This window comes from Patiria miniata, unplaced genomic scaffold (genome assembly GCF_015706575.1).
Source record: "Patiria miniata isolate m_02_andy unplaced genomic scaffold, ASM1570657v1 HiC_scaffold_2, whole genome shotgun sequence".
NCBI lineage: Eukaryota > Metazoa > Echinodermata > Asteroidea > Valvatida > Asterinidae > Patiria > Patiria miniata.
The window spans coordinates 4819159-4844028 of NW_024037058.1; the positions used below are offsets into that span (position 1 = coordinate 4819159).

Below are 24870 nucleotides of genomic sequence, written 5' to 3' on the forward strand. Positions count from 1 at the left end.
TGTAGGAAGAGGGGCAAAAAAAAAAAGAGTTGAAGCGGTGGCCGAAGTGACCTAACCCTCCAGATGTTGAAGTGCTTGGGTCTAAACTCGTCTTGCCAGCATTGTGAGTGTGTCGTCGAGTGGTGCGACCATCCCTGCAAGTCTAAATTAATGACTAAACACTGTGACTAAACCTAAATGTTTACAATGTTACCTGCAGTATCCCATATGCCTAACTGGTACTTGTCTTGCTACCAACACTTTGTAATAAAAATTCAACGCTTGTTACACATTTTGGGGATTTTTTTTTTCAGGTTTTAAAATGAAGAAAACTTTTTTCTGTCTATGTTTCTCAACTGGAATTCCTAAAAATTAACTTGCCCAAAATCTCCCAGTTAGTGCAGACTTCCTCGTACAGTGATATCTGATGCTAGGGGTAAAAATTGAGAGATAAACTTAATTCTGTTTTTCTTTGATGGATTTCGTACTGAACAATCTTCCCCAATAGACCTCACACCAGAGTGACCGTAAGGTCATGGCAAAATTCTGCTAAATGCGCTTCAAAAATCTGTCAGATTTATCAAAAATCTGCCAAATTCCCCAGATTTCCTCGAAATACACTAAAAGCCCTTAATATCACATGCAGATTCGTAGTACTGCCTTAATTAAGGTTCAAATTACATTTTTAACAATTTAGTCACATAAAGATGTTATAAGATTATTGCGTAAAATTTCAGGCAAAACGCAGTTGCGGCGTAAATCCGGTTCCCAGTGAACCTCAGTGCCTAGACCAGCCAACCTGTCCCATTTATGCAAGGGTTTGTTTGAAAAGATTGAAGATTTTTAAAACAAATATTTTTTCTGTAAATAACCATTTTTGCAGAATTCTGCCAGAAATCTGCCAAAAATTTATATTCTGTCAAATTTTCTGTCAAACTCCTTTTTTTAACAAAAAATCTGTCAAAGTTAACTGAAAATCGGCTAAAACAGTCACCCTGCCTTACACATACATGACATTGTGTTTTGCGTTCATGTGTGCTTTCTTATGGGAGTTGGGAACGGTGTCGATCCCCCTCATGGCTCCCATAGGCAAGTGCACGTGCAAACAAAGTATGATGTCATTATACCCGAGGGCTACTCTCCCAACGCCAACAAAAGTAACTATTTTGACTAGATTCAAGGCACATCCTGCTCGTGACCCAGACGTTTCAGCAACTTCCTTTGCAGAGACTTGAGAGGTTACATGTATGAAGCTCATTGTGTGTTAATTTCCTGAAAAGGCTGCAAGTCCATGCAAATGGCGCCAATCGATGCTGCAGTCACCTGTGTCACTTTCAGGACAAGTTTTCAATTTTGTCACGTGCAGAATGAATCGCAGAACTGAATTTGACATCTTAATAAGGTAAACAAGTACCGTAATTTTCGGAATATAAGCCGCGCGGAGTATAAGCCGCAGCACGCAAAGATTTGCAGTCGGCGTATAAGCCGCACCGGCGTATAAGCCACACCGGCCGCAGCGGTTCAAATTTTGTAAGACCTCCAAATTCTAGTCAAAATGCTCTGAACCAGTTCCATTTACGCTACGAAAGCTATAAAAAAGGGCCACAAAAGTTATATCAAACCATTTACAGTCGATACTCTTACAAACAAATTATATGGAAATTGATGATCTCCCTCCACCCACATTTTAAAGCGGGGGGACATTGTTTGGTCCCCCCACACTTTTTCTTCCCCGAATAAAAATTGTAGCCTACAATAATGATTCTATTGCTCAGAATTCATGTATAGCTGATTCAATTACTCCAAACTCAAAACTTTAAAAGATGATCTTTTGCTGAAATTGGTTTTAGTGGTCAGAAATTGCCTCAGATCACACCACAGAAATTGCTTTTCTATAACTGCATGTCGTCTCAACTATATCCCCCATTTACATTTAACTCCCCACATTTTCATCCCCAACACTACGCCCTACCCGATATATGATCGGGTAAATCAACTTGTGAGGAATATAAACAATGGGAATTGCTGCCGACTGGCCCCTCCGGTCTCCGACCTAAAAGTTGGTGCATGGCCCGGCAGCCGCACCGGCGATTGACAACTTTTTCCCGCAGCACTTGAGAGAGTATGCAACCCACCCATGTGTCGTCTGACTGGAGCGCTACAAATCTTTCTTTGTCCTAAGAATATAAGGTCCGTTTTAACAACAAAACTTATCAAATTGTTGCGATTACTAACGAGTATTAATGTCAAAAATTCAAGTTTCAATCATAACTTTTCTTTAAAAACAGTCAACACGATGCTGACATTTTAATGGACGAATCCTTTAATTTCGTAAGGGGTGATTTAGCCCCTGTTTTGAGTTTTACATCATTCTCGAATACATTTCAAGAAAAAAAATATATATTGTGACATTGAACAACTGATTATCAACTAAAGAAATGTTTTGAGCTCCATAAAAAGTATTAGTTGTCTTTTTTTTTCTTTTCTTTTTTAAACAGCTAAAATATTGGTCATTATTGTTCCCAAGAAAGCACACCCCTTTATAACCACAAATGGTGTGGTCCATTGGGAATGCATGCAGTATGGCATGCAGCAGTATCACGTACAGCCGGCCGGTTGTCGAAGACAGCTAATCCACTCGCGCATAGCCGGCCGGCGGCCCGCCTGTCGTACTATTTACCGCTCGGTGCGGTATATTTTCGTGGGACGTGCTTTCGGTTTGTTAATGACTTTCTTAATTGATAATTCATTTCAGCAACAGATGTTTTCTTGTACCAGTACATTAAATACACATTTGAATATCATTTTTATTCTTCATGGCATGCAGCAGTATCACGTACAGCCGGCTGGTTGTCGAAGACAGCTTCCACTCGTGCATGGCCAGCCAGCCTGTCGTACTTTTTACCGCTCAAATCTGGACAAATCTAGGGGGAAAACTGTAAGATGGGAAGAACTCAGAGAAACATATGAACAACACAACACAACATATATCAGGGGTGTGAAATCTCAGCTTTAAAGCTGATTTCAGCTTTTTTTATTTTGGATTTCTGCTTTTTTCTCTCACTTGCTGTGTACAAAAGTATAGGAGATTTCCAAATTTCAGCTTTTTTACACCTTTTTCAGCTGTTTTCAGCTATTTTTATCAGTGGTCACTCACACCCCTGATATATGATGCTTCATATCTTTTCCCCCTAAAATTTCAATATAATTTACAAGCATAATTTTTATCCCATTTTTTTAACAGTTGAAATTTAATTAATTTGTTAATTTTTTGAAGTTGAGATTTTACATAAAATGCAGCAGTTCCTTTTGGTAGCAAATCAAGTACCAAGTTAGCAGCTGGGAAATATAAAATAGATAAAATTCGAGTAAGTTTTTTCAATCAAACCTAATTTTATATTTACCTGTATTAATCTTTCATAAACTAGTTAGTTAATTTAAAACTGAAAGCTAAACCAAAACTAAAACTAAAGCTAATTCTGACGTCCGACTTGGGTCCAGGTAAGCATTATTTAACCTTTTCTTCACTGAATTTGTTACTGTAACATCAGTTTCTTTGCATAATTTATTAGGTGGGGAAAAAAAGAAAAGTACATCATACTTCAAGTCAGTCAGTTTCTGCTCTTTTCACCTCGGCTTAGCCTTTCAGTTCAGTCATGCAAAAGTTCCTTAATTTCATAGGATCACCCTTTATTACCCAACCATTGGTATAATTTTATACATTTTTCAGGTCCCTGGGTTTCTCATGTTAGTCCCTACATTTTACCTCGAAAAGCCAGATAAGACATCCATCATTTTTTAAATTTTGATTTGAAAATCTAGAAGTAAACTCAGTTCATATCGTTACGCATTGATTTTGTTTCCACAGGAACGATAGATTTATTTATTTTTCAGATCCAGCTTGGTCCTTCATTTCTGAATTTGATGTTTACACTTTTGAGAACAAAATATCAGAAGTTATAGTTCTGGGGGGTTTTTTTTAGCATACATGGATTTAAACCTACGTTATATTATTTTCTAAAAGTTATCTTCAAAAAGGAGACTAGAAAGGGTTCCAATAAACAAGTTGTTATCAAAACCAACTGTAAAGCACTGTGCAAAAATAGGATAATATTGTCAATGCAACAAGAGTTTTCTTTTTCAAGTTGCATCAAAATTGAAGCCAAAGGACACATTCCAAAAGTGCCAACATCTTGGGTTTGCACATGTTTCCAGCTGTCCCCTATTTCCACCACTTGGCATGGTGCATGTGCCCCTCCTTTTTAAGAAGCTCTTTTTTTTTCAAAAAAAGTTTTGAGGTGCATAAATGGCTGCTTTGTGCCTGCAGCTGTGCTTTTTCCATTTTAGGGATTTTGCTTTCCATTTTTATTATGGAAAAGAGGTGGGTACTTTTTTAAGCATTTCTGATACTTGGTTGCAATTTGTTTCTATATTCATTTCCCCGCCTTAAAAAAAAGTTTGACATTTCTGAAGTTTCTGAAGAATTTTCCCACAATCACCAAATTCGAAAATGGTTCTCTCAAACCAAATATGTATACAAGCATAAAAATAATAGTAATAATAAACCGTTCTTATTAAGTGCATTACACACGGAGTCCCAATGTCCAAATATCCAGAATAGAACAGATCTAGCAAATTAGGGTCGTTAAAACAAGAATGATGTATGGTGTTTACCACCTTTTTTCAGTGGAGGGGGGGGGGTCTTTAAATGATGCAGTCCACTACATTCTAGCCTCAAACCTTATTGTAATGGATTCCATACATGCACCAAGAGGGCACTCTTCTCAAACTCTTCACAGCATGTGAAGAAGGACATTTTGTTCCCTGGTTCCCTGTTCATATAATTACATTCATCGGTATGGCATGCATCATTTAGGCTATGGCACCCAGTGGTCCTTCAAATAAGGTGGTCTGTTTATGCTCGTACTGTTGAGGGAGCACTCGTGCATCAAGCCCAAACCACTGTTGTTAAGTTACGTGTAGGTGCGCCAATTGATGATAATAGTAATTTGACGATGACCTTACTGCTTTCATACCAATGACAATTGTAATGTATGCCAGTGAGCAGGTTTGTTTTGTTTCGTTGTGTTGATAGTGTTCTTTTTTCCCCTTTACATTACAACCACACCAAAAACCAGTACCAGTATGCAGTTAAGGCCATCACAAGTCCATCACAAGTCCATCACAAGTCATTTACAAACATCCAGTCAGAAATCAAGCCACAAGCTATTCAAATGAATTGTGACAATGGCATTCTTGTCATTTACTGTTCATCCCTGTTATATACTTGTGATCGAATTTGTGAATTGATATGTGATTTAAGCCATTGCCTGCTATTTAAGCAGTCACAGGCAGGCAAACTCACTTCCACTGCTATACTTCTAACCAAGGCTGATCACCAGCAGTCAGATCATTATGTCAAGCAAGTACTTTGTCGAGTCAAACCGGGTCAACAGACAAAGCAGGCAAGTTGTGGTCACAGCTGTGTTATCACTCTCCTGGAGTCAAAGCATAGCTGTATCAAGTTACTTGAGCAGTCCTGGGCAGTCAATCCTGATTTTATGTGTGCTGGGAGTTTGTGAGGGTTGAAAACAGTGACTTGATTGATTCTGACTGGAAGGACAACTTGGCACAGAATGTATGTTTGCATTAATTGCATAGGAGGGTTAATGAGAGGAATCGTAAGGCAAAATTTAAAAGAAAAACATGTTAAGTATCCTGCCTTTTTGAAAAAAAAAAGAAGAAGCCGGAGGTTTTTTTGTGTGTGCAAAATGGCCGCCCAACGGGCTATTTTTCAAGATGGCCGCTGATTTTATTTCTAAATGGCCGCCATTGGACACGGGAAAGACCTACCAGCTTTATATAGGCTAGATGCAACAGTAAAAGATGCCAAAATGATGTCATTGTTGAAAATATATATATGTATTTTTTTTTCAGTTTAAAAAAGAAAGAAAAAAAGGAGGCGTCCTCCAAAAAGGAAGCAGGCGGGGACACTAAACTTTTTAAAATTTATTTGGCCAAATGGACTTGTCATGCTTGTGACCTGACTTGTGATTGACTAGTGATGGTCTGTGCCTACAGCACTGCGACAAACTCACAAACCTTCACAGGTCATCTCGTATTGTGAGAGTGGCAACGAGTTGACAGTCCGAAGATGCGTCATAGATATTCTTCTTCCTCCCTTTAATGACAAACATTCCAACTAACCCATATCCGTAAACGATACTCACAGAAATACATCAGCTACATGCTAAGGCTTACATGAAAATGTACACTTCTTTTCCTTTCTTCATATTACATGTACCTTTTCCTTTCCAGTTTGCGTTTGTTTTCTCTGCATGCGTGTGTGTGTGTGTCTAAATAGCCTTGTGTTCAAATGTATCTATTTTGTTTCTGTTTAATATTTTATTTACATTGATTGCATTGATTTTCATTTATGAGCATTGGACCTGAAATTGACTTTCACATGCATGTTGTTGAATAATTTATAGCATGCTTTGCGGTCTAAAGACTCAGTTTGATTTTGATATGTGTCTGCCAGTTAATAGTGGCATGGTCCCTCAGTCGGCAAATATTGCCATATTGACATATTTTAATCATTAACAACCCATGAAAGTTTGTAGTTGCGGTCGGTGAAATCATTTTTTTTTTGGCAACTCGCTTCTGCGCTAGAGAAATCAGGCCTGTGTGCGTCTTGAGTGTACTAATAAACCCTAAAACAGATCATTTCTTTTCCTTTTGTTTGTTTGTTTGTGTTCTTCGATTTCTTTGTTCTTATTCTTTTTTTAATTAATGCCCAGTATTTACTGTTCCTCCAACAAATGCCATTCCTTATAACTTGTGAAGATAACACTATGGTCCCCCGTACACACACGTATGTACAGGTCTAAGTTTTATAAGCATGTGTAACATTTTTACAGTTGTGTACAAACCTAGTGAATAACCTTCGCCATAATCCTTTATTTTGTAAAAAGCTTGCCGAAAGTTTCAAGATAGCATCATTAAAATGGCTCTTTATTTGTTCAACACCCAATTTGCATGCTTTGTTTAACAGGGTTCGACTTTAGCGGTAGCCCGCTAGCCAAATGCTAGTCAAAACAGCGACGGGCTATAGTCAAGCTATTCCTTAAGTTAAGTAGCCCGGCTGGCGAGTCAAAACATATTGGGCTACGGCAAAGATGAAAGGACAGGAAGAAATAAATCATTCAATTCAGAAAGCAAACCTGTATCAATATTTTTGTCTAATTTTATTAACTGTTCAGGGTTAAATTAGAAGATCTGTTTATTAAAAACACTGACAAGATTGCCTCATGATACACGTTTTACATGTATGCACATTGTTGTTCATGAGACACTATATAAGAAAAAAACATGTGGGCTAGTGAAAATGCCTGCAGGTTAGTATGTTTCAGTAGCCCGGCTGGCTAGTGAAAAAAAAAAGTTAAGGTCCAACCCTGTACAATACATTTTCTTACTCAACACTTGGGTAACTGCTCTCTGTAATACATTGTTCATGTTGCCATTGCTTATGACTGCTCTCCATCAATTGTTTTCGCATTGGCGATGCTTTCCATCTGTTGGCAGACAGCAAGACAAGGTAACACTTTTCCCCGAAAGAACAATAATTAGCATAAAGGTCAGCGAGGTCAAAGGTTAGAGGTCCTGCAGCTGTTAAGAGTGAAGATGGAGCTTGAAGAGAGGATGTCCCAAGTCTTGAAATCATACATATAGCCACAGTGTTGGATATCATTGAAACAAACTAAAGTCAAATGTATACCAAGCAGCACAGTAACCAACAATCTTCACCTTCCAGAAAAGAAAAAAGAAAAAAACTAGAGATGAAACTCTCCGATTATTTTCCCCAAAGAGGGAGTCTATTAGAGTTCAGGAAGTCTGCTGACAAGCTCCATCAATTCCATTTAGTGCGCTCATCATATCAGTTGTGCTCTATTAATTCTGGGAAAGTTTAGGAAGCGAAGAGGTTTTGCATCGATTCACACAGGTAACTCTATTCTGACTACATAGACACTCTCTTCGGACATTCTGTTGAGTGATAGCATGATAGCACAGCCCTTAGGCAATTAAGGCATATCACATTACCAAAGAGCTACTCATTTGTTGAAACAAAACCTTGACTCCTGAGCTCTACCCAAACTACAGAGGGCGCTATTCCTCCTAACAGAGATATTAGATGTAAGTTCTCTCATTGTAAACCATGTCAAAACCAGTTTCCAAAAGTGCCCGATCTTGTCACCGAAAAATAAAGGTTAACCATGCAAATAGGGTGCAACCAAATAAATAATTTCCCATAGAGACCAGTGATGAATCCCTATACTTCAAAATTCTTGTAAAAATACTCTAAACTCTCACATGTGTTCAGGCTGCCCAGAAAAAATGATGATCAGTGATGATTTCCGTTAAATTTTTGGTGGGTTGACCAGTGAATTTTTGAGAAATTCTCACCCAAAGAAGACCACCCATAACACGAATAATATTTCCCAAACTGGAAAAGAGCAATTTTAAAAAAGGATCCCTCCACAACAGAGCTACTTTCGGACCCAATTGCATCCAAAATGCTGAGGATTGGAAGCCCCAAGTCCAGTAGCCCCAAGTCCAGTCCAGAGGTGCAGTGCATTATGTCCTTAGTCCCCCAATTCCGTGGCTCTCAAAACTCTCTGATATAGCATAATTTGAATGTATAATTTCTATTCATGAGCTCGGCAGCCGGATTTTTGGCCTACTTACTCGGATGCACCCCTAAACTGCAATGTACATGTGTATCATTGAAATTATTGGAGCAAGTTTCAGCATGAAGAGATTGTGATTATGAACCAAAGATAGACCAACTTCGCTCGAAACCACAGTTGTCAAAACTATAGTTGATTGCTAGTCTATAGTCACTGACTGGAAGCAACCTACTGAGATTGGTTACCAGTAGCCATGTACATCGTCAGGTACAAGAATGTTCATGATGATGATGCTATGCCCATAGTAAGACTAATTGACACGTTCCCTTTAAAATATTAGCAACCACAAGTCAACCTGTGTGGCTATCCATTGAACCATAGAGCAAGGAACTAAATACCTCGTGCTTCTTGATTTGCATTCAATTTAGGATGTTAAAATGATATCCAACACCCACAAAAAGGGAAGAGTAGTTTTTAGTAGACATTTTAAATAATAATTTTCTTTGTTTCATTGTTAGGTCGACCTAGTTACACCCAAGATGTTGGCATTCTGGCTTCCACTGATGTTCAAGGAAAAGAAAGGACGAAATACAACCAATTTTAACTTGAACCATTCTTTTTATCAACATCTCATTGGCATTTTTGTTGTGTTTTTATTAATATATTTTGGGTTGTGGGGAGCTTTTTAACAATGTTCTAAAACGCCAAGTTCTGTTGGTTTTCACGCATGCATTTTTTTAGGTTTGGGTTGCAGCCGCAGCTCAGAATTTCAACTCCATCGGCATTGCTTTTGGGTCCATGATAGCCTTCTCCAGCTACAATGACTTCCACAGCAAAACGATCTTTAGGTAAGAAAATATCCATCTTAAAGGGAAAATACAACATTTGCAAACATCAAAAAATAAAACTACCTAGTGATTTTGAAATACCTTGCTGTTAGTGAATGACAGTCTAAAGCATCCTGTAAAATCATGGCACGTGGTATACTATCATTTTCAAGAAAAGTGGTATTTTTGTATAATTTCCAACGCTGGTTGGCCGACCATCCAGCATTGGAAAAAAACTGGCTTTTTTCAAATACTGGCCTCAGTTGACCACAGTCCACATTTGTTCGCAATTGATTACACACCTATGAACGGTACAAGCCAGCTAGACTAAATCCCTGACCTTACAATTCCCCAATGTCTATAAATGACTCTGTTTCATCTTAAATGGAATCAGGGAACCAGACTACAGAAAAATGATTGTTTTTCTTGGTTTTTATAGCATCTACGAACCCAAAAACGTCAAAACAGTCAGTGTAACAATATTTGCTATATATTACCAACCCCCCATCCATCCATTACTGAAAATTACAGCAAAAGCAAATGATGTATATTCCCTTTAAAAAGAGTGCAAACTCGCTCCTCCCTATCTACACTCTCCCTCCCCCTCCCCCTCCCCAACCCTTTTATGAGAGTGCTTTGATCAAACCTCTTTTGTATTCATCTTCGCACCCAGACTAAGATTTTAGGTTTACAAACTGAGCATTTTCACAAGATACATAGATTTGGCCATCTTTCCTCACAAGTGCCACCTCGTGTGGGGACCTACATGTAAACACCCCCCCCCCCCCCAAAAAAAAAAACCCACCAAATTAGCGAAATTGCCAGCTGGGCCTACATCTGCACATAAATGCAAGACTTCTTTATCGTTTAAAGGAGAAAATATGTCCGATGCAAATCCTTTAAAGGGAATATACATCATTTGCTTTTGCTGTAATTTTCAGAAATGGATGGAATTGGGGGGTTGGAAATATATAGCAAATATAGTTACACTGACTTTTTTGAGGTTTTGGGTTCGAAAATGCTATAAAAACCAAGAAAAACAATCATTTTCCTGTAGTCTGGTTCTCTGACTCCATATAAGAAGAAACAGCAGTTTACATACATTGGGGAATTGTAAGGTCAGGGACCAGTCTAGCTGGCTTGTACCCGTTCATAGGTGTGTAATCGATTGCAAACAAGTGCGATGGTAAATTGGGGCCAGTATTTGGAAAAAAAGCCAGTTTTTTCCAACGCTGATCGGCCGACCAGCGTTGGAAATTGATACAAAATACCACTTTTCTTGAAAATGACAGTATACCAGGTGCCATGATTTTACAGGATGCTTTACACTGTCATTCACTAACAGTCCAGCAAGGTATTTCAAAATGATTTGGTAGTTTTATTTTTTGATGTTTGCAAATGTTGTATTTTCCCTTTAATTAAAGTGAGATTCATACTTTGCATCAGGTTATGATCACCTGTACAGCTGTTAATCCATAGATTATCATACATGTGTTACTGCAACTGAAGATTCACAAACACTTTTGAGTTTCTGCCCAACTTTGGTAAGTGCTGGTATTTTGGTCTAACCCAGCGGAAGTTTCTACTATAGTTAACAAAGATTTTTGGCTAAGAGTAACCAAAGCCATGATTGGGCCCTGGTTTTTTTTTTAGTTTCGAATAAATGCTGTCACGGTTTCATGACAATTTTCATAATGCTTGTCACCTTAATTAGCAAAAGATCTAGTCTTATTAAGCCATATGATTAATGTGCATTGTTGCAGAACAGTGATTATGTAGGCAGCTGTTCATTTGAATATACTGTGGTTAACTGGATAGATTGTGTGCTAGCCTTGAATACATATTTTTGGGGTCTAAAAGATCATATAACCAATGAAATATTAACTCTTTCATGCATACCCTTAAGAAAATTAACAAGTTTTCATGATACCACACAGAAACTACATCGTAAACGCACCATCACTTTTGAATAACATGTTCTTTTATAACTTGCATACCAATACTTTTCTGTAGCAAACTCCTGCACAGAAAAAAAACCCGCTTTATTCCTAGTTTTCTGTATTTTGACGTCCAGAACCTATTTTGAAAATTGTGAGAGTTTGTGGTGATGAGAATTTAAAAGAAAGACTATTTTCTATTTTCAAGGGAAAAGATGCCTGAAATTTTCAGTGGAAATATAATGTGGACAAAATCTTACAAATTCACACACTTTGTCAAACAACCCTGTGAGTCTGTTTTGAAATTTTCTCGCTTAATTTAAACTTTACTCTCGCACTTTGTTGATATGGGCCGGTTTTCATGGATTTAAGCAGGTAATGTGTTGGTTGACTTTACAGCTGCTCACAATCAGCATAAAAAGAAAACATATGCACTACACAAGATGTGAAATTTTTGTGACATTTTTGACATAACGGTGACATTTTGTACACGACATTTTTGTTGAGAACCTGTTTTTGTCGTGCTACATGTAAAATGGGAATACCACCTGGAGTTGATTTCATTTCCATAGAGCAACAGAATCGCTTAAAGGGAATACATGTATACAACATTTGCAAACATCAAAAAACAAAACTACCGCATTATTATGAAATACCTTACTGGACTGTTAGTGAATAGCAGTCTAAAGCATCCTGTAAATCATGGCACCTGGTGTGCTTGCATTTTCAAGAAAAGTGGTATTTTTGTATTAATTTCCAACGCTGGTCGGCTTGCCCGCTTAAGGGCCTGAATTTTTTCTTTGATTCTAGCACGCTCTGTGGTGCGACCTCAGGCAATTTTCTGACTACTTTTACCAATACGTTTGAGCAAAAGATCATGATTTAAACATCGTTTTCAAGTTTTATATATTTAAATTTTTTGGGGGCGTGAGAAAAACCGTGAGATCAAGAGTTGGCAGCCCTGGTACAATCAGTCACTAATTTTTGTTAATTTTTAAATCTGGGAAGCTGTATTGGTTAGCAATTAACATAAATAGCCTACCAAGGAAAATATTGTGTGTAAACATACACGTGATAAGAACCTGGATGTGTAGGTCAGGGCCACCTTGCCTTCTTGCTTTGATAATTGATGACGCACCTAATTTCAAGATACGAGTTTGGTTTCCTTGGTTCATGTCAATGGGGAGAGGGTATTGTGTCAAGTACATATTGTGGCCTTGAATTTTTTTCGGATATAAAGTTGGCCCTTCTGACAAAGGTTACAGATCAACACAGTTTCGTGAATCTGGTGTCACATTCATGCCTAATAGGAATTTCCTGCCTTGGTCTACAGCGAAGGAAGCATAGGACATCTTGTGTCCCAAAGCAAGACACTTTTCTCTCAATCTTTCAATTGATCCTTTTTATTGCCAAGAGAGCCTTAAAATGGCTGGCTGACAGGCAAGTGTGCAGTATTAGCTATTATAGCATAGAAACTGTGCATAAACAGTTTAAACTTTAAAACTTTGAAAAGAGCAAACTTTGCTCCTTTCTGTACTGCAAAAAAACCAGAGGTTTTTAAACCATACCATTACCAATTTACATTTCTCTTTATACTTCTATTCAATATACAGTGCACATGGATGATTGAAAATAACAATCACAAATACATTTGAAATGTATGCATTTTCAATATGACTTCTTTTCCATCGAACATTAACTGGTGACGGCAATTTAAAAACTAAATTGCCATGAACATTAGTGACGGCAGTTTAAAGACTGGGTCGGAAAAGTAGTCATTTTTAATAATGCATAAATGTTGTTATTGTTATTATTTTCAACCACCCATGAACAGTGTATATTGAAGTGAAGTAGTAATGTCCATGGGCGTAGCGAGGAGGGGGCAAGGGGGGGGGCACTTGCCCCCCCCCCCCTGGAAAAGCAAAAAAAAAAAAAAAAGAATAAGAAAAAAAACAGAGAAAAAATAAAAGAAAAAGAGGGGCGAAGACAAAGTGGTGTAAATTTAATGTTGGGGGGGGGGCAACATGTCCCTGCCCCCCTCTAAAACTGATAAATTGAGAATATGTTGAGAAATGCAAGCATTTTTGGCAAAAAAAAATGTTTGCCCCCCTCTAGAAAAAATCCTGGCGACGCCCATGGTAATGTCAATTGGCATGGCCTGCTTTAAAAACTCTTAGTTGTATGCAGTACAGAAATGCAGCACAATTTGCTCTTTTCAAAGTTTAAACTCTTAAATTTTAATAAATATTTCGGTTTCTGTTCTCTTTTTTAACACCTACGTATCAATGGCAATAAGGATAATACAGGGTTCAGCAAGTATGAAAACAGTTAGAAAGGTAAAAAATCTTGATGTTGAGGCAGATTACTCAAACATGTAAAAAAAAATTGAAACTGAACAGTGTCTGGAGGTCAGGCTATTATTAAGCATCACTGTGCTGTATGGTATTCCATGGCCATAGCCTGGAGGTCAAAATACAAAGGTGGGTTCCTTGTTTATCCATGGTCAGTTGACCATACTAGTTAGCGGCTCGATAACAGTGATGGGTCACTGGAAGGGCAACTCTGAAATAAAATGCCCCCCCCCCCCCAACAGCAAAACAGAAATCTTAACCTGTCCAAGGTATGAAATAGTGTTGGCCACCTGACCTGTGACTGATACCTAAAGTATAAAGACAATTGTTGACCTTAATGGACACAATTGAGTTAGGAACTTAACTCCACAAAGGGCATTCAAATATTTTGGAGCAAGTTATAACACAGCATTGAATATAAAGTTGAAATGGTGCATGTCATCAGGCCTTCAAGGCATCTTTTCAAACCATACTACATTGTATTTTATTGTGTATGGTATGCTGACGCAATGAACCCAGTGCATAAACTACAGAGGGGGCTGTTTGGTCTGCTCACAAGAGCCAGTGAAAGACATCATTGGCTGCGCACAGTTGACACATTGTGCAAAGTTCACAAAACTATAGCAACTTTGCATGAGGGGAATTCGCATGTAGGTGAATATTGGCACATAGCAAAATGGCACAACAGTCTTTCGAAACCGATGAAGACATAATATTTACAGAGTTTATTAAGTTGCATAGTAATCACTTTTTAAGCTTTGGGGTCATGGGTTAAGGCTGCTTGATAAACTCGGTTTCGTCAATCTAGAAAATAATCTCCAACATTTGTGGAGCCTAATGTTGACAAGTTAATGTAAAATTCATACCGATGGTTAAAAATCTTCTAGAGTTTTGTTGTTATTGTTGGAAACCAAACTTTATCGTTGCCACTTGACTGTGTACATTTACAAAGTACAAAGATCAAACCAGGTTAAACAAACAGCAGCGTTTATCATAAGATATGAATTTGTTTTGCACTTGCAAAGATCCGACAGATAAAGATTAAAGATGGGGAGTAGGTCAGGCTTGAGGCGAAACTAGATTGCTTTTTTTGGGGGGGGGGTTGATGAAGGGATGGTCTTGAGTTGTGAAGTTCTTTGCTTTGGAAGTATGGGAATAAATCCCCCCTTCACTGTAAATGATCGACATACCGTAACAATAAGCCATTTGCGAGTAACCTATACCCTTTGGGATTTACATTTCAATAACATCTGGTACACTGACTTGCTCAGAATGCTTGGCACATTTTAACTTTGAATTCTCCAGACCAAAGACACTGTTGCTAATCACATGATTCGGGGCAAGCTCTTGCATAGTTACGTAAGAGACGCTCAGCATCAATACATCGCTCACAATGGGTGAGAATGGCACAAAGACACCAGACCATGCCAGAGCTGGGTGTTGCTAGCATAAGGCTTGGCCCGAATCACGTGATGTAGTAACAGTCTCTTTGGTCGGGAGAATGCAAAGTTAAAATGTGCAAAGCATTGGATTAAGTCAGCGTTCCAGATTTTATTCAAATTTAACTCGCAAATGGCTTATTGAATTGGGTCATTTGTAGCCTCTCATTTGTAGCCTATGACAAGCACAGATAACTAACAATTTGAAAGTTTTGAAAAATACTCGACTCCCAATTTACAACTCCAGAGCCATTAAAGATTCTCAAACAGAAATAGGAAAAAAAACCTACAAATGGTGCTGAAATGAAAAATATATGAATAATATTTCAGAGGTGTTTGTATTTATCAATACTTGATGCAAGAAAATGTGTTCCTGTCAATAGGAAATTACACCAATAAAAAGTTAACCTTTCCGGATTGCAAACGTCATTGGCAAATGCAAGCGTCATAAACACCATCAGTTTTGTACACGACTGTGGACATAAAATCTTTTTATCCATTATCACTGTTTCTGAAACGTTTGTAGATTTTTCTTATTTCCATTTCTTCAAACGTTGAGAGCTTCCAACTCCATTCCAAAGCTGAAACCTAAACCTTTGCAATTGCTAGGACCACAAAAATTACGTGACTTTTGAGTCAAAACCATAGCCAAAGTTCCACAAATTGTCACATTACGTGGCTATGGTTATGGTTTTACCAGTGTTTCCTCAAATTCTATAGCCATCAATAAACATTCCTTCAGAAACGGCCACACAGTGTTCCCAATCCAACAATAGTTTTTTCAAAATATCACAATATTGCATTTATTTTCTGTTTACCAGAGCAGCATTGTAAATTTTATGTTAGCATTGTGACTTCGGGCATGATCCCTTGATACTTATAACTTGAAACTTATACCATATAACAAGTTCATGGCTTCTGAGTTGCATGCTTTGAACAAAGACTTAGACAAAAAGGGGAACAGCCAGCATAGGGCTGGATACATGAAGCTCAGGTGGTTGAGCACCGGAACGGCAATCCAGAGTTCCCAGGTTCAAACCCCACTCCAGTCAATTTCCGTGTTCAACTCTTTTTAAAAAGTTGTTTTCATTATCGTTTTCTGCGTAGGGATACGTTCAGCATCACTCTGACCAATAGCTTGACCAGCCTGTTTGCCGCTGTCACCATCTTCTCTGCCATCGGTTTCATTGCTCACGTTCAAGGTGAAGATGATGTGGGCAAGGTCATCAAGCAAGGTAATTTTTCACAGGGTTGGAGTTCTCGAGTCCGGTCTCTGTCTCGACCAATCTCAAGACCCATTTTTGCACTCTCTGTCTTGACTTGGTCTCAAACTTGTAAGGTTTTGGTCTGGTCTTTCTTGTTGTTTTCTTTTAACAGTTTGACTTTTTTCTGTTGCACTGGACTAGCATTTAATTTATTAGGTTCTCTGTCTGGCTTAGCATTACCTTCTTTAATCCTACAAAAACTCCAAATTGTTAAGAGGACAAAAAAGTGTAAGGGTTTAAAGTTATTGTTGCGAATCCTTTCGTGGCAAAAGCCCTGCAACACTCAGCCACCATCTTGTCAGCAATTGTTAGTAACTCAGTAACAATGAGTGCCCAAGATTTCTGCTCATGAGTATCCCTGTTGAACAAAAGTATGCAACTCGGAGGTAGCTGCAATGTAAAAGATATGTACAGATGTTTTTGTCTGCATGTGATCCGTCATTTATCCGCCTGGCAGTGAGGATCGTCATATCTGCATGCATTTCTGTATGACTTTTCAGGCCCTGGTCTGGTGTTTGTGGTGTATCCAGCCATCTTCAGCACCATGCCAGCCCCGCAGCTCTGGTCCATTCTCTTCTTCATCATGCTGTTCTGTCTTGGAGTCGACAGCCAGGTTGGTGTTTGTGTTATTTCATTCTGCAGCCTCTGGGTGATTTACACGCACTGTTGCTTTCCCAAAATGTGACACAGTATGCGTAATGCATTGGCATTTTTTTGTAGACCTCAAAAGCCAATTTAGCAGTAAGGTCTACTCATAGAGCTATATTAAATTACTAGAGCGCTAACTCGTCATTCTGCGCGCGGAGATGCTTTGAAGCCGTCCTGGGCGCAGACATTTTGAATTCATATGCGTGTTTGTAGAACATAATGAAATTAGATTGATTGAATTTTGAAAGTGTTCTCTACATGCAACGCGCAAGTAGAATGTACGCAAACAACTTAAGCGCATAATTGACAGTTCAAAAAACGTGACAGCAAACAGCATCTGCAGGGAATACGCGCACGCATTGCGCTGTTTGCGTAGAGAGCAAAATGACACGCTCATTTGCTGATCGTGCGTTTCGGTTTTGGGCGTATTGGCTTCGATAACGCACCGGTATGAAATACAAACGCAGATATGCAAATAGCCGTACAAAAGCCGTTCAAAATTTCTAGGTCTCCCTAGGTTTGTGCACAAACATGGATGCGCCCAGCAGGCATTACTTTGTACACGAAGTTAGCGCTCTAGTAATTTAATATAGCTCTATGGGTCTACTTGACTCTTGAGTATAGACTAATTCCGCAAACAAAATAAGAAGCCAGTTTTAGTGTGATCCGTTCATGTTCGGAAAAAGTTGACAAGTTTTCACTTGGAAATTTGTGCCCCACCATGCAAACTTAAAGTCTTCAACATAGTTTTCTCAAAGAGCATTGCCCTTACTTAGCTTTCAATTTTCAGTTAGGCAGCTTGGTTTAGGTTATCAAAACTGCTTTAACCCTAACTCCATAGGCCTTTTTGCTAGGATGTAGCCTCAATCCTTGAAAATACTCCAATATTTCTTGAATATGGTCCGTGGAGGGCGGGGTGACCAATGCCTGAATCCTGCAAAATCCTGCGGCAGTGACTGTCAATATGTTGAGGCTTGGCCAGTGCCATCCTGGAGCAGTACAGAGGATTTCAAGCCTAATCCAGGCCTACATTTATGCATGGCTGAGCAAAAACAACACAAGGTCCGGCCTAAGACCTTGACAAAGTGCATCCTACAAAATCAGTAACGAACTTTTGCCATGTAACCTCAATCCTCCAAATTTCTTTGCCACTTTGGCAAAGAGGATTTTGAAGGATTCAGGGCGGTTTGGTTATAAGTAAGGCAAAGTTGTAGCCTCTTTTTTATTTGCCCATTTACTCGGCAACCTTGCTAAAAAAATATTGATCTTACTACAATAATCCCTTCATTCTTACTGTACAGTTTGCCATGGTGAAGGTTGTCATTGCTACGTTTTCGGATGGCCTGCCCAAGCTGCGTCGCTTTTACTTCAACCGCCGCGAGGTTCTGGTGCTGTACATCTGCATCGTATCATTCCTGTTGGGCCTCCCACACATCACCCAGGTAAACAGGTCCTCAAAGTTTTTTGTTTAAAATGGGAAAACAATCTGAAAGGGGGTTATGGCAGGCGTACAAGAATTTCTGTACATACCTAAAGTTCCTGTACCTTGGAAAATGTTTTACTCTGAAGCCCTGCGAGGAGGATATGTGAGGTTTTACTGAAAAACTTAGACATCTGAGGATTTACTTTCATGGATGATTCAGAGGCGCTCCTCCAACTAGAGGTTTTTGAGATTTCGCTCAAACCTTTTGAGCTTTTACGCCAATCTTTGATGTACATATACCTGAGGGTATACTTCAATAGGGGTTCTGAGGTTTGGCTCTAAACTGATTTATGACGTATTTCCAAAAACCTCACTTTGAACCTATGAGGTTTACTCGTATTTTGGAGGTATCTAAAGGCTTCACTTCAGTAGAGGTTTCTGAGGTTTGGCTACTGAATTTTGAGGTATTACCCAAAACCTCAAAGAGGTTTCAAAATCATTACAGATAATTCCACTGTTTTTGCTCAGAATTTTTGATGTTTCTGAGGTATATAAAGAAACTCTTCAAGTGTTCAAAATATCAGAGATATCTAAATGAATACTGTATGCAGAGCACTTACTACTTCATGTTTACTTTTTAAAATGGCTCAATCTTAATGTTAATCTTAAATAAAATTGGGGGAAAAAATCAATTAGGGAAGAGAGGTGGTTTTTCACAAATGGCTGACCCATATATGCATGGTACTGTCTCTTGCAGGGTGGAATGTATGTCTTCCAGATCCTCGATTGGTACAATGCAATTGTGTCTCTCTTCTTCATTGCCATCTTTGAGGTCACATCTGTTGCCTGGTTTTACGGTGAGGATTCTGGGGGGGCCACTAGTACGAGTACTTGTATTCCGAGTACAAGTACTTGTATTCTAAATACGAGTACGAGTACTTCATTTCCGAATACGGCCATATGGCAAATGGTTCATTGTGCGTAATTGGCCCCAGGCCCAGTCAGACAGATATACAGACCCACTCACGGCTAGCTGTTAAATGTGTTTGTCTGGACGTGCACAGAGAAAAATCAGGAAACTTTGATTTCTTCACAAGCCAATCAACCATTTAAACTGAAAGTATCGATAAAATAAGGTCGTAGTTATAAAGTCATAAGCTATACCATTTTCCCCCCGAATACTGCTATTCGAGTATGAGTACTTTGATGATCGAGTACAATTTCGACATGTCGAGTACGAGTACATTGCTGCCCAATAAAAGTACCGTCATGTCGAGTACGAGTACTTCGACATTCGAGTACGAGTACGAGTACGAGTAGTCTAAAAAAAGTACTCGAGTAGTACTCGAGTGCGAGTACCGAGTACGAGTACTACAACACTGTCACTAACTCATTAGCCCGTTTGAGATATAGCGGTCGGCGCATAGGAGGGCTCTATTTTGTTTTGGCAAATACATGTACAAAGGAGTTTATCCAACCAAACAAATTAGCCCCCTCCACTGCATCAGCCATATTTTAAAAAAAAATTAATAGCTGCCCTTTCAATAATGTGAAATTACATTTTGAATGTTTGTTTTCAGGTGCCAAGAGATTGGCTCGTAACATGAAGGAGATGACTGGAACTGCACCTAACATTATCTTTGTTATCTGTTGGGTATTCCTGTCCCCTGCACTCATCCTGGTAAGACAAAACAGTATGCTGCCCTCTACAGTTGAACAAGGAGTTTTAACAAAATCAAACCTTTTATCTATCCCCTGCCTACACAGCAGATACCATGCTGTCAAGTTTTGACTATGTACATAAACTCGCGATTGAGAAAACTGTGGGGTTCCCACAGCCCTGGAAAGATCCTGGAAAGTCCTGGGAATAGCTATCATGGGAAGTCATGGAAAAGTCATGGAAGTTTGTTATTTTACAAGGAGTCATGGAAAGTTGATATTCCATTTAATAAAAAAAACAGGCATGGGATCCTGCACAACCCATATGTGATGGTGCGTACTATTTGGCAGTCTTCCCGTTTGCATTTGAGTTTACTGTACTTCCACTTTGTGCATGTATGCTTTATATTTACTTGTGAGGTTTGCGGTAACACCATGTGGAATAATCTCCTTTGAGAAGAAAGAAGTGTGGTTCTGAAAGGAACCAGTTGGTTGTGAAACTCGACGCTCGGAGCATAGTGATTGGATCAGAACATACTGATCGGATCAGAGCATGCTGATCGGAACGGCGAGTTACACAACCAACCGGCTCTTTCAGAACCATACTTCTCAAAAGTGATTATTTCACATGGTGTTGCCGCAAGCCTCACTAGTATACACTAGCACCATGCACACATACTGGAATCTGTGTCCTTGTGGAGTCATTGCTTTGTTCTCGTGTACTAAAATTTTAGAGTTTGAAAGTGTAGTTTCAAAATGCTCCTTTTTCAACCCGATTTAATTTCCTGGGCTGGAATTCCGACTTAATATCCCTTACCTAAAATACTTCAATTTGCGACAAATCAACATACCTTGGAAATTCCTAGTTTTTTGAGTAAAATCCACATATCTATTTCGTGATAACCTTGTGGAGACGTATTCACCTATAGAAATTGCTCTGTGGAGACATATGCAATCTTTTGTTCCCTATTATGCACATGTCTCCACAGGGTACCGTGTACCAGATCAAAATTTCAAATCCTATTGATGCTTTATACTTGTTGCACCTTTGTTGTACTATCTTGTGGTGCTCAGTGTTCTTGTAAACAGGTTCCTATGATGCCAAAACCGTGTAGGAAGTTTGTATTGGAAAAGTCCTGGAAAAGTCATGAAATTTCATTTTAGGATTTCTGTGGGAACCCCATTTTCAAATGGGGCCGGATGCCCCGCAAGAATTGAAGTAAAAATTGCATGTGTATGTACGTGCCGTTAGTAAAGAGGTGATTTTCCCCCTTCCCCTTTGCTGTTTCTTAGGTCATCATGATATTCCAGTTCATTGACTACAAGCCAGTGGAGTATGGCACCTACGAGTTCCCAGGTTGGGCCATTGCCATCGGCTGGTGTGTTGCCTTCATGTCCTTCTCTTGTATCCCACTGGGGGCGGTCCACACTCTGCTGACAACCAAGGGAAGCTTGAAGGAGGTAGGTATCTCGATCGTGGACTAAACCCCCCCCCCCCCCCCCCCCCAAAAAAGAAAATAGACATTCTCGTTTGTTGAGTTACAAACGCAGGGTGATTGGGCTCGCACTTTGTCCGATTAAAGGGAAAATACAACATTTGCAAACATCAAAAAATAAAACTACCAAATCATTTTGAAATACCTTGCTGGACTGTTAGTGAATGACAGTGTAAAGCATCCTGTAAAATCATGGCATCTGGTATACTGTCATTTTCAAGAAAAGAGCTATTTTTGTATCAATTTCCAACGCTGATCGGCCGATCAGCGTTGACCTGACCTTACAATCCCCAATGTATGTAAACTGCTCTGTTTCTTCTTCAATGGAGTCAGGGAACCAGACTACAGGAAAATGATTGTTTTTCTTGGTTTTTATAGCATTTTTTAACCCAAAACCTCAAAAAAGTCAGTGTAACTATATTTGCTATATATTTCCAACCCCCCCAATTCCATCCATTTCTGAAAATTACAGCAAAAGCAAATGATGTATATTCCCTTTAAGTTGTGAATATTTTAATGTCAGATCAGAAAAAGAATGACAAAACTCGGCCTTTCCAGTTCAACCATTTCTTTTCTTTTCAAAATATGATGCATCTTTTGGGTTTGATAAATTTCAGTATACAGGTTATTTACACGTACACCCTTTTTCCGGTTTGATGACGTCATTGGTTACAATGTACAGAGTCAATATTGGTTAAGTTCAGAGCAGATACATGTTAATCATGAAGTGCAGAAAACTTCTGAAAATATGGAAATGATAAGGGATGTTTAAAGGAAATATACAACATTTGCAAACATCAAAAACAAAACTACCAAATTATTATGAATTACCTTACTGGACTGTTAGTAAATAACAGTCTAAAGCATCCTGTAAAATCATGGCACCTGTTGTGCTGTCATTTTCAAGATAAGTGGTATTTTTGTATCAGCGTTGGGAAAAAGCTGGCTTTTTAAAAATACTGCCCCCAATTTACCATATTTAGTAAGTCCACATTTTGTTTGCAATCGATTACACACCTATGAACTGACTATTTTGAAATTCTCCCTACAATAACTTCACAAAAGGTACACAGGACCACACTGGCTGGTGTACACCAAAACTTGTATTTATGAAGAGCGCCCTCTAGTGGTTGTGATCTTGTAGTAAAGACTTGATGCTTTGTTGCATGCAAATCTGAGATTCACATTATTAGAAGTGGCTAAAATTCTTCTCTTTCTTCACATCCGGACCAACTTCCAACTTTGCATCTCAAAAGCCTGCACTACTGGCTGCACATCAGCTTTTTTCTTTGTAATGAGTATCTTTAAGATGTGACCCATCGTCATTGATTCAAATGGAAATAATTTTCTCCTGCTCGCAGCGTTTCCTGCTGAGTTTTCGCTCATCGATCGATGAAGCAACTTACGGCCTGCAGTTCTCCGAACCTCAACATAGCAACGACTTGCCTCCGTCGTACGAAACGGCCACCCAGACTGCAAAACTGTAAGGGGAAAAAGACAACATCCACATCTTACAAGGTATATCTGTACTCAACTGAACAGTCTGGTTCCGTCCATGTAAGGCTTCATGACAACAAAATGCGTAATTTCTGTACAATATCTTGAAAATGTGGAACCATGGATATGACGTGATAATGCTGTCTGCTACAGTTTGGAAAAAAAACTCAGTTTTATTTATGCGGAAATTTAAATAGGTGGTGAAAGTGTTTTGGTTTTGTTAGAGAGAGATAGGTTTAACAAGAAGTAAGCAGTTTTTTAGATCAACGTTTTGTAGCTCAAGCAATAATAGCACTTCTCAGTAGAAGCAAGCAAGATCACCAGACTTCTCTATAAAGTATAGAACCTTTACACGTGTCTGACACGCTTTAGTACATACGCTTGATTCTTAGGTGGATTTCAAACCAGTGCTGTTTATTAATGCTCTATTATTTCTGTATCAGAAATTCATTGACAAATTACATGTGAATAGTTTACATATGATCATTGCGGTAATTAGAGCTTCCTTAAACTTCTCATGTGCATGCGCATTAGAATCATGTTCATGTAAAAATGCTGGTGTTTAGATTAATTGTAAGCAAATAGTTCTCGCTTAAAGCATAAAGTTTGTATCGAGTGATAACCACAAGGCCTTTTAGTTCGCTATTATGTCAGATAGATAAGTGAATATCAAAAGTATGTTTCTGTTATAGACAATTTTGTTTAAGAACCGCTATTACTTTAGGAGTAAAGTGTTTCAATTATAACTTTTAGGTTTTCTCACTTTGCCTTCATCTTAAAAAAATGGTGAAATTTTCTGAAGTCAGCCTTGTTCTTCAATTTGTCTGGAGCCCTAATTCCAGCAGTAATGAAGAGCAGTGCTTAATTTTTTTTGGGACCATTACCAGCCTATTGCAGAACTGACATACTAATACAAAGCAATAAGTCACTAGTTTTGTTAGTTTACAGTGCCAAAAGTAGTATAACTTCGCTGAAGTTTCTGCTACAATCATCAAAACTTACACTTAGGTAACATGACCTTTTGGCCTCTTTTTAAAATCGTTTAAATTTATGGAACTCTATTTTCTTTGGAAGAAATTACTTTATGAGTTCACTTTATTACGACATGCATTCAACGGAGTCGTCCAGATATATTTACATTTTACAAGTACCATTTCCTTTTCTCAAAAAGTTTACTCACATAAGTCTGCATCTACAATTTAAACTTGATCATGATTAAAAAACTTGCTTGTGTTACTCAATTGGGAATATTTTATTCTCTATCAACCTCACACACTTTTGGGAGTGCATGTTGGGATTTTTTTAAGTTTAGGTGCCGTGTATGTAGATATTTTTATCCCTAAGAATCATAAGTAATCACTGTAAACTAAAATTTAAAAGTTCACTCTTCAGTTTAAAAATTCAAAGCATTGAATCTTTTGAAATCTTTGAACTTCTGATTATATTTATTTTTTCCAAGAAGCATTTGTACATGTATAGATATTTAACCAATATTTAACCATAATCATTACGTTTAATCGAATCTTTTTCCATTAATTCTCTTGACAAAGCTCCAAACAACAAAAGTGATTATGTTCAGTAAGCAATTATCCAAGGAAGTGCTGTATTGCTTTCAAGTTTTGTTCGCTAGTCGCTACCTTAGAGTGCTAGCACCAACCATGT

The 24870-nt window shown here is 38.5% G+C and overlaps 1 protein-coding gene across 1 annotated transcript in view; it reads left to right on the forward strand.

The window, feature by feature from the left end:
- LOC119726124 (sodium- and chloride-dependent GABA transporter 1-like) overlaps positions 1 to 24795 on the forward strand; it is a 60328-nt gene extending 35533 nt beyond the window's left edge. The window contains exons 7-14 of the mRNA XM_038197733.1: positions 9408 to 9514; positions 16328 to 16455; positions 16986 to 17098; positions 18435 to 18575; positions 19314 to 19413; positions 20137 to 20237; positions 21509 to 21676; positions 23073 to 24795. Of these exons, the coding sequence (XP_038053661.1) occupies positions 9408 to 9514; positions 16328 to 16455; positions 16986 to 17098; positions 18435 to 18575; positions 19314 to 19413; positions 20137 to 20237; positions 21509 to 21676; positions 23073 to 23198 (984 nt within the window). The 3' untranslated portion in view covers positions 23199 to 24795. The remainder of the gene's footprint in view (positions 1 to 9407; positions 9515 to 16327; positions 16456 to 16985; positions 17099 to 18434; positions 18576 to 19313; positions 19414 to 20136; positions 20238 to 21508; positions 21677 to 23072) is intronic.
- Positions 24796 to 24870: the final 75 nt, after the last annotated feature.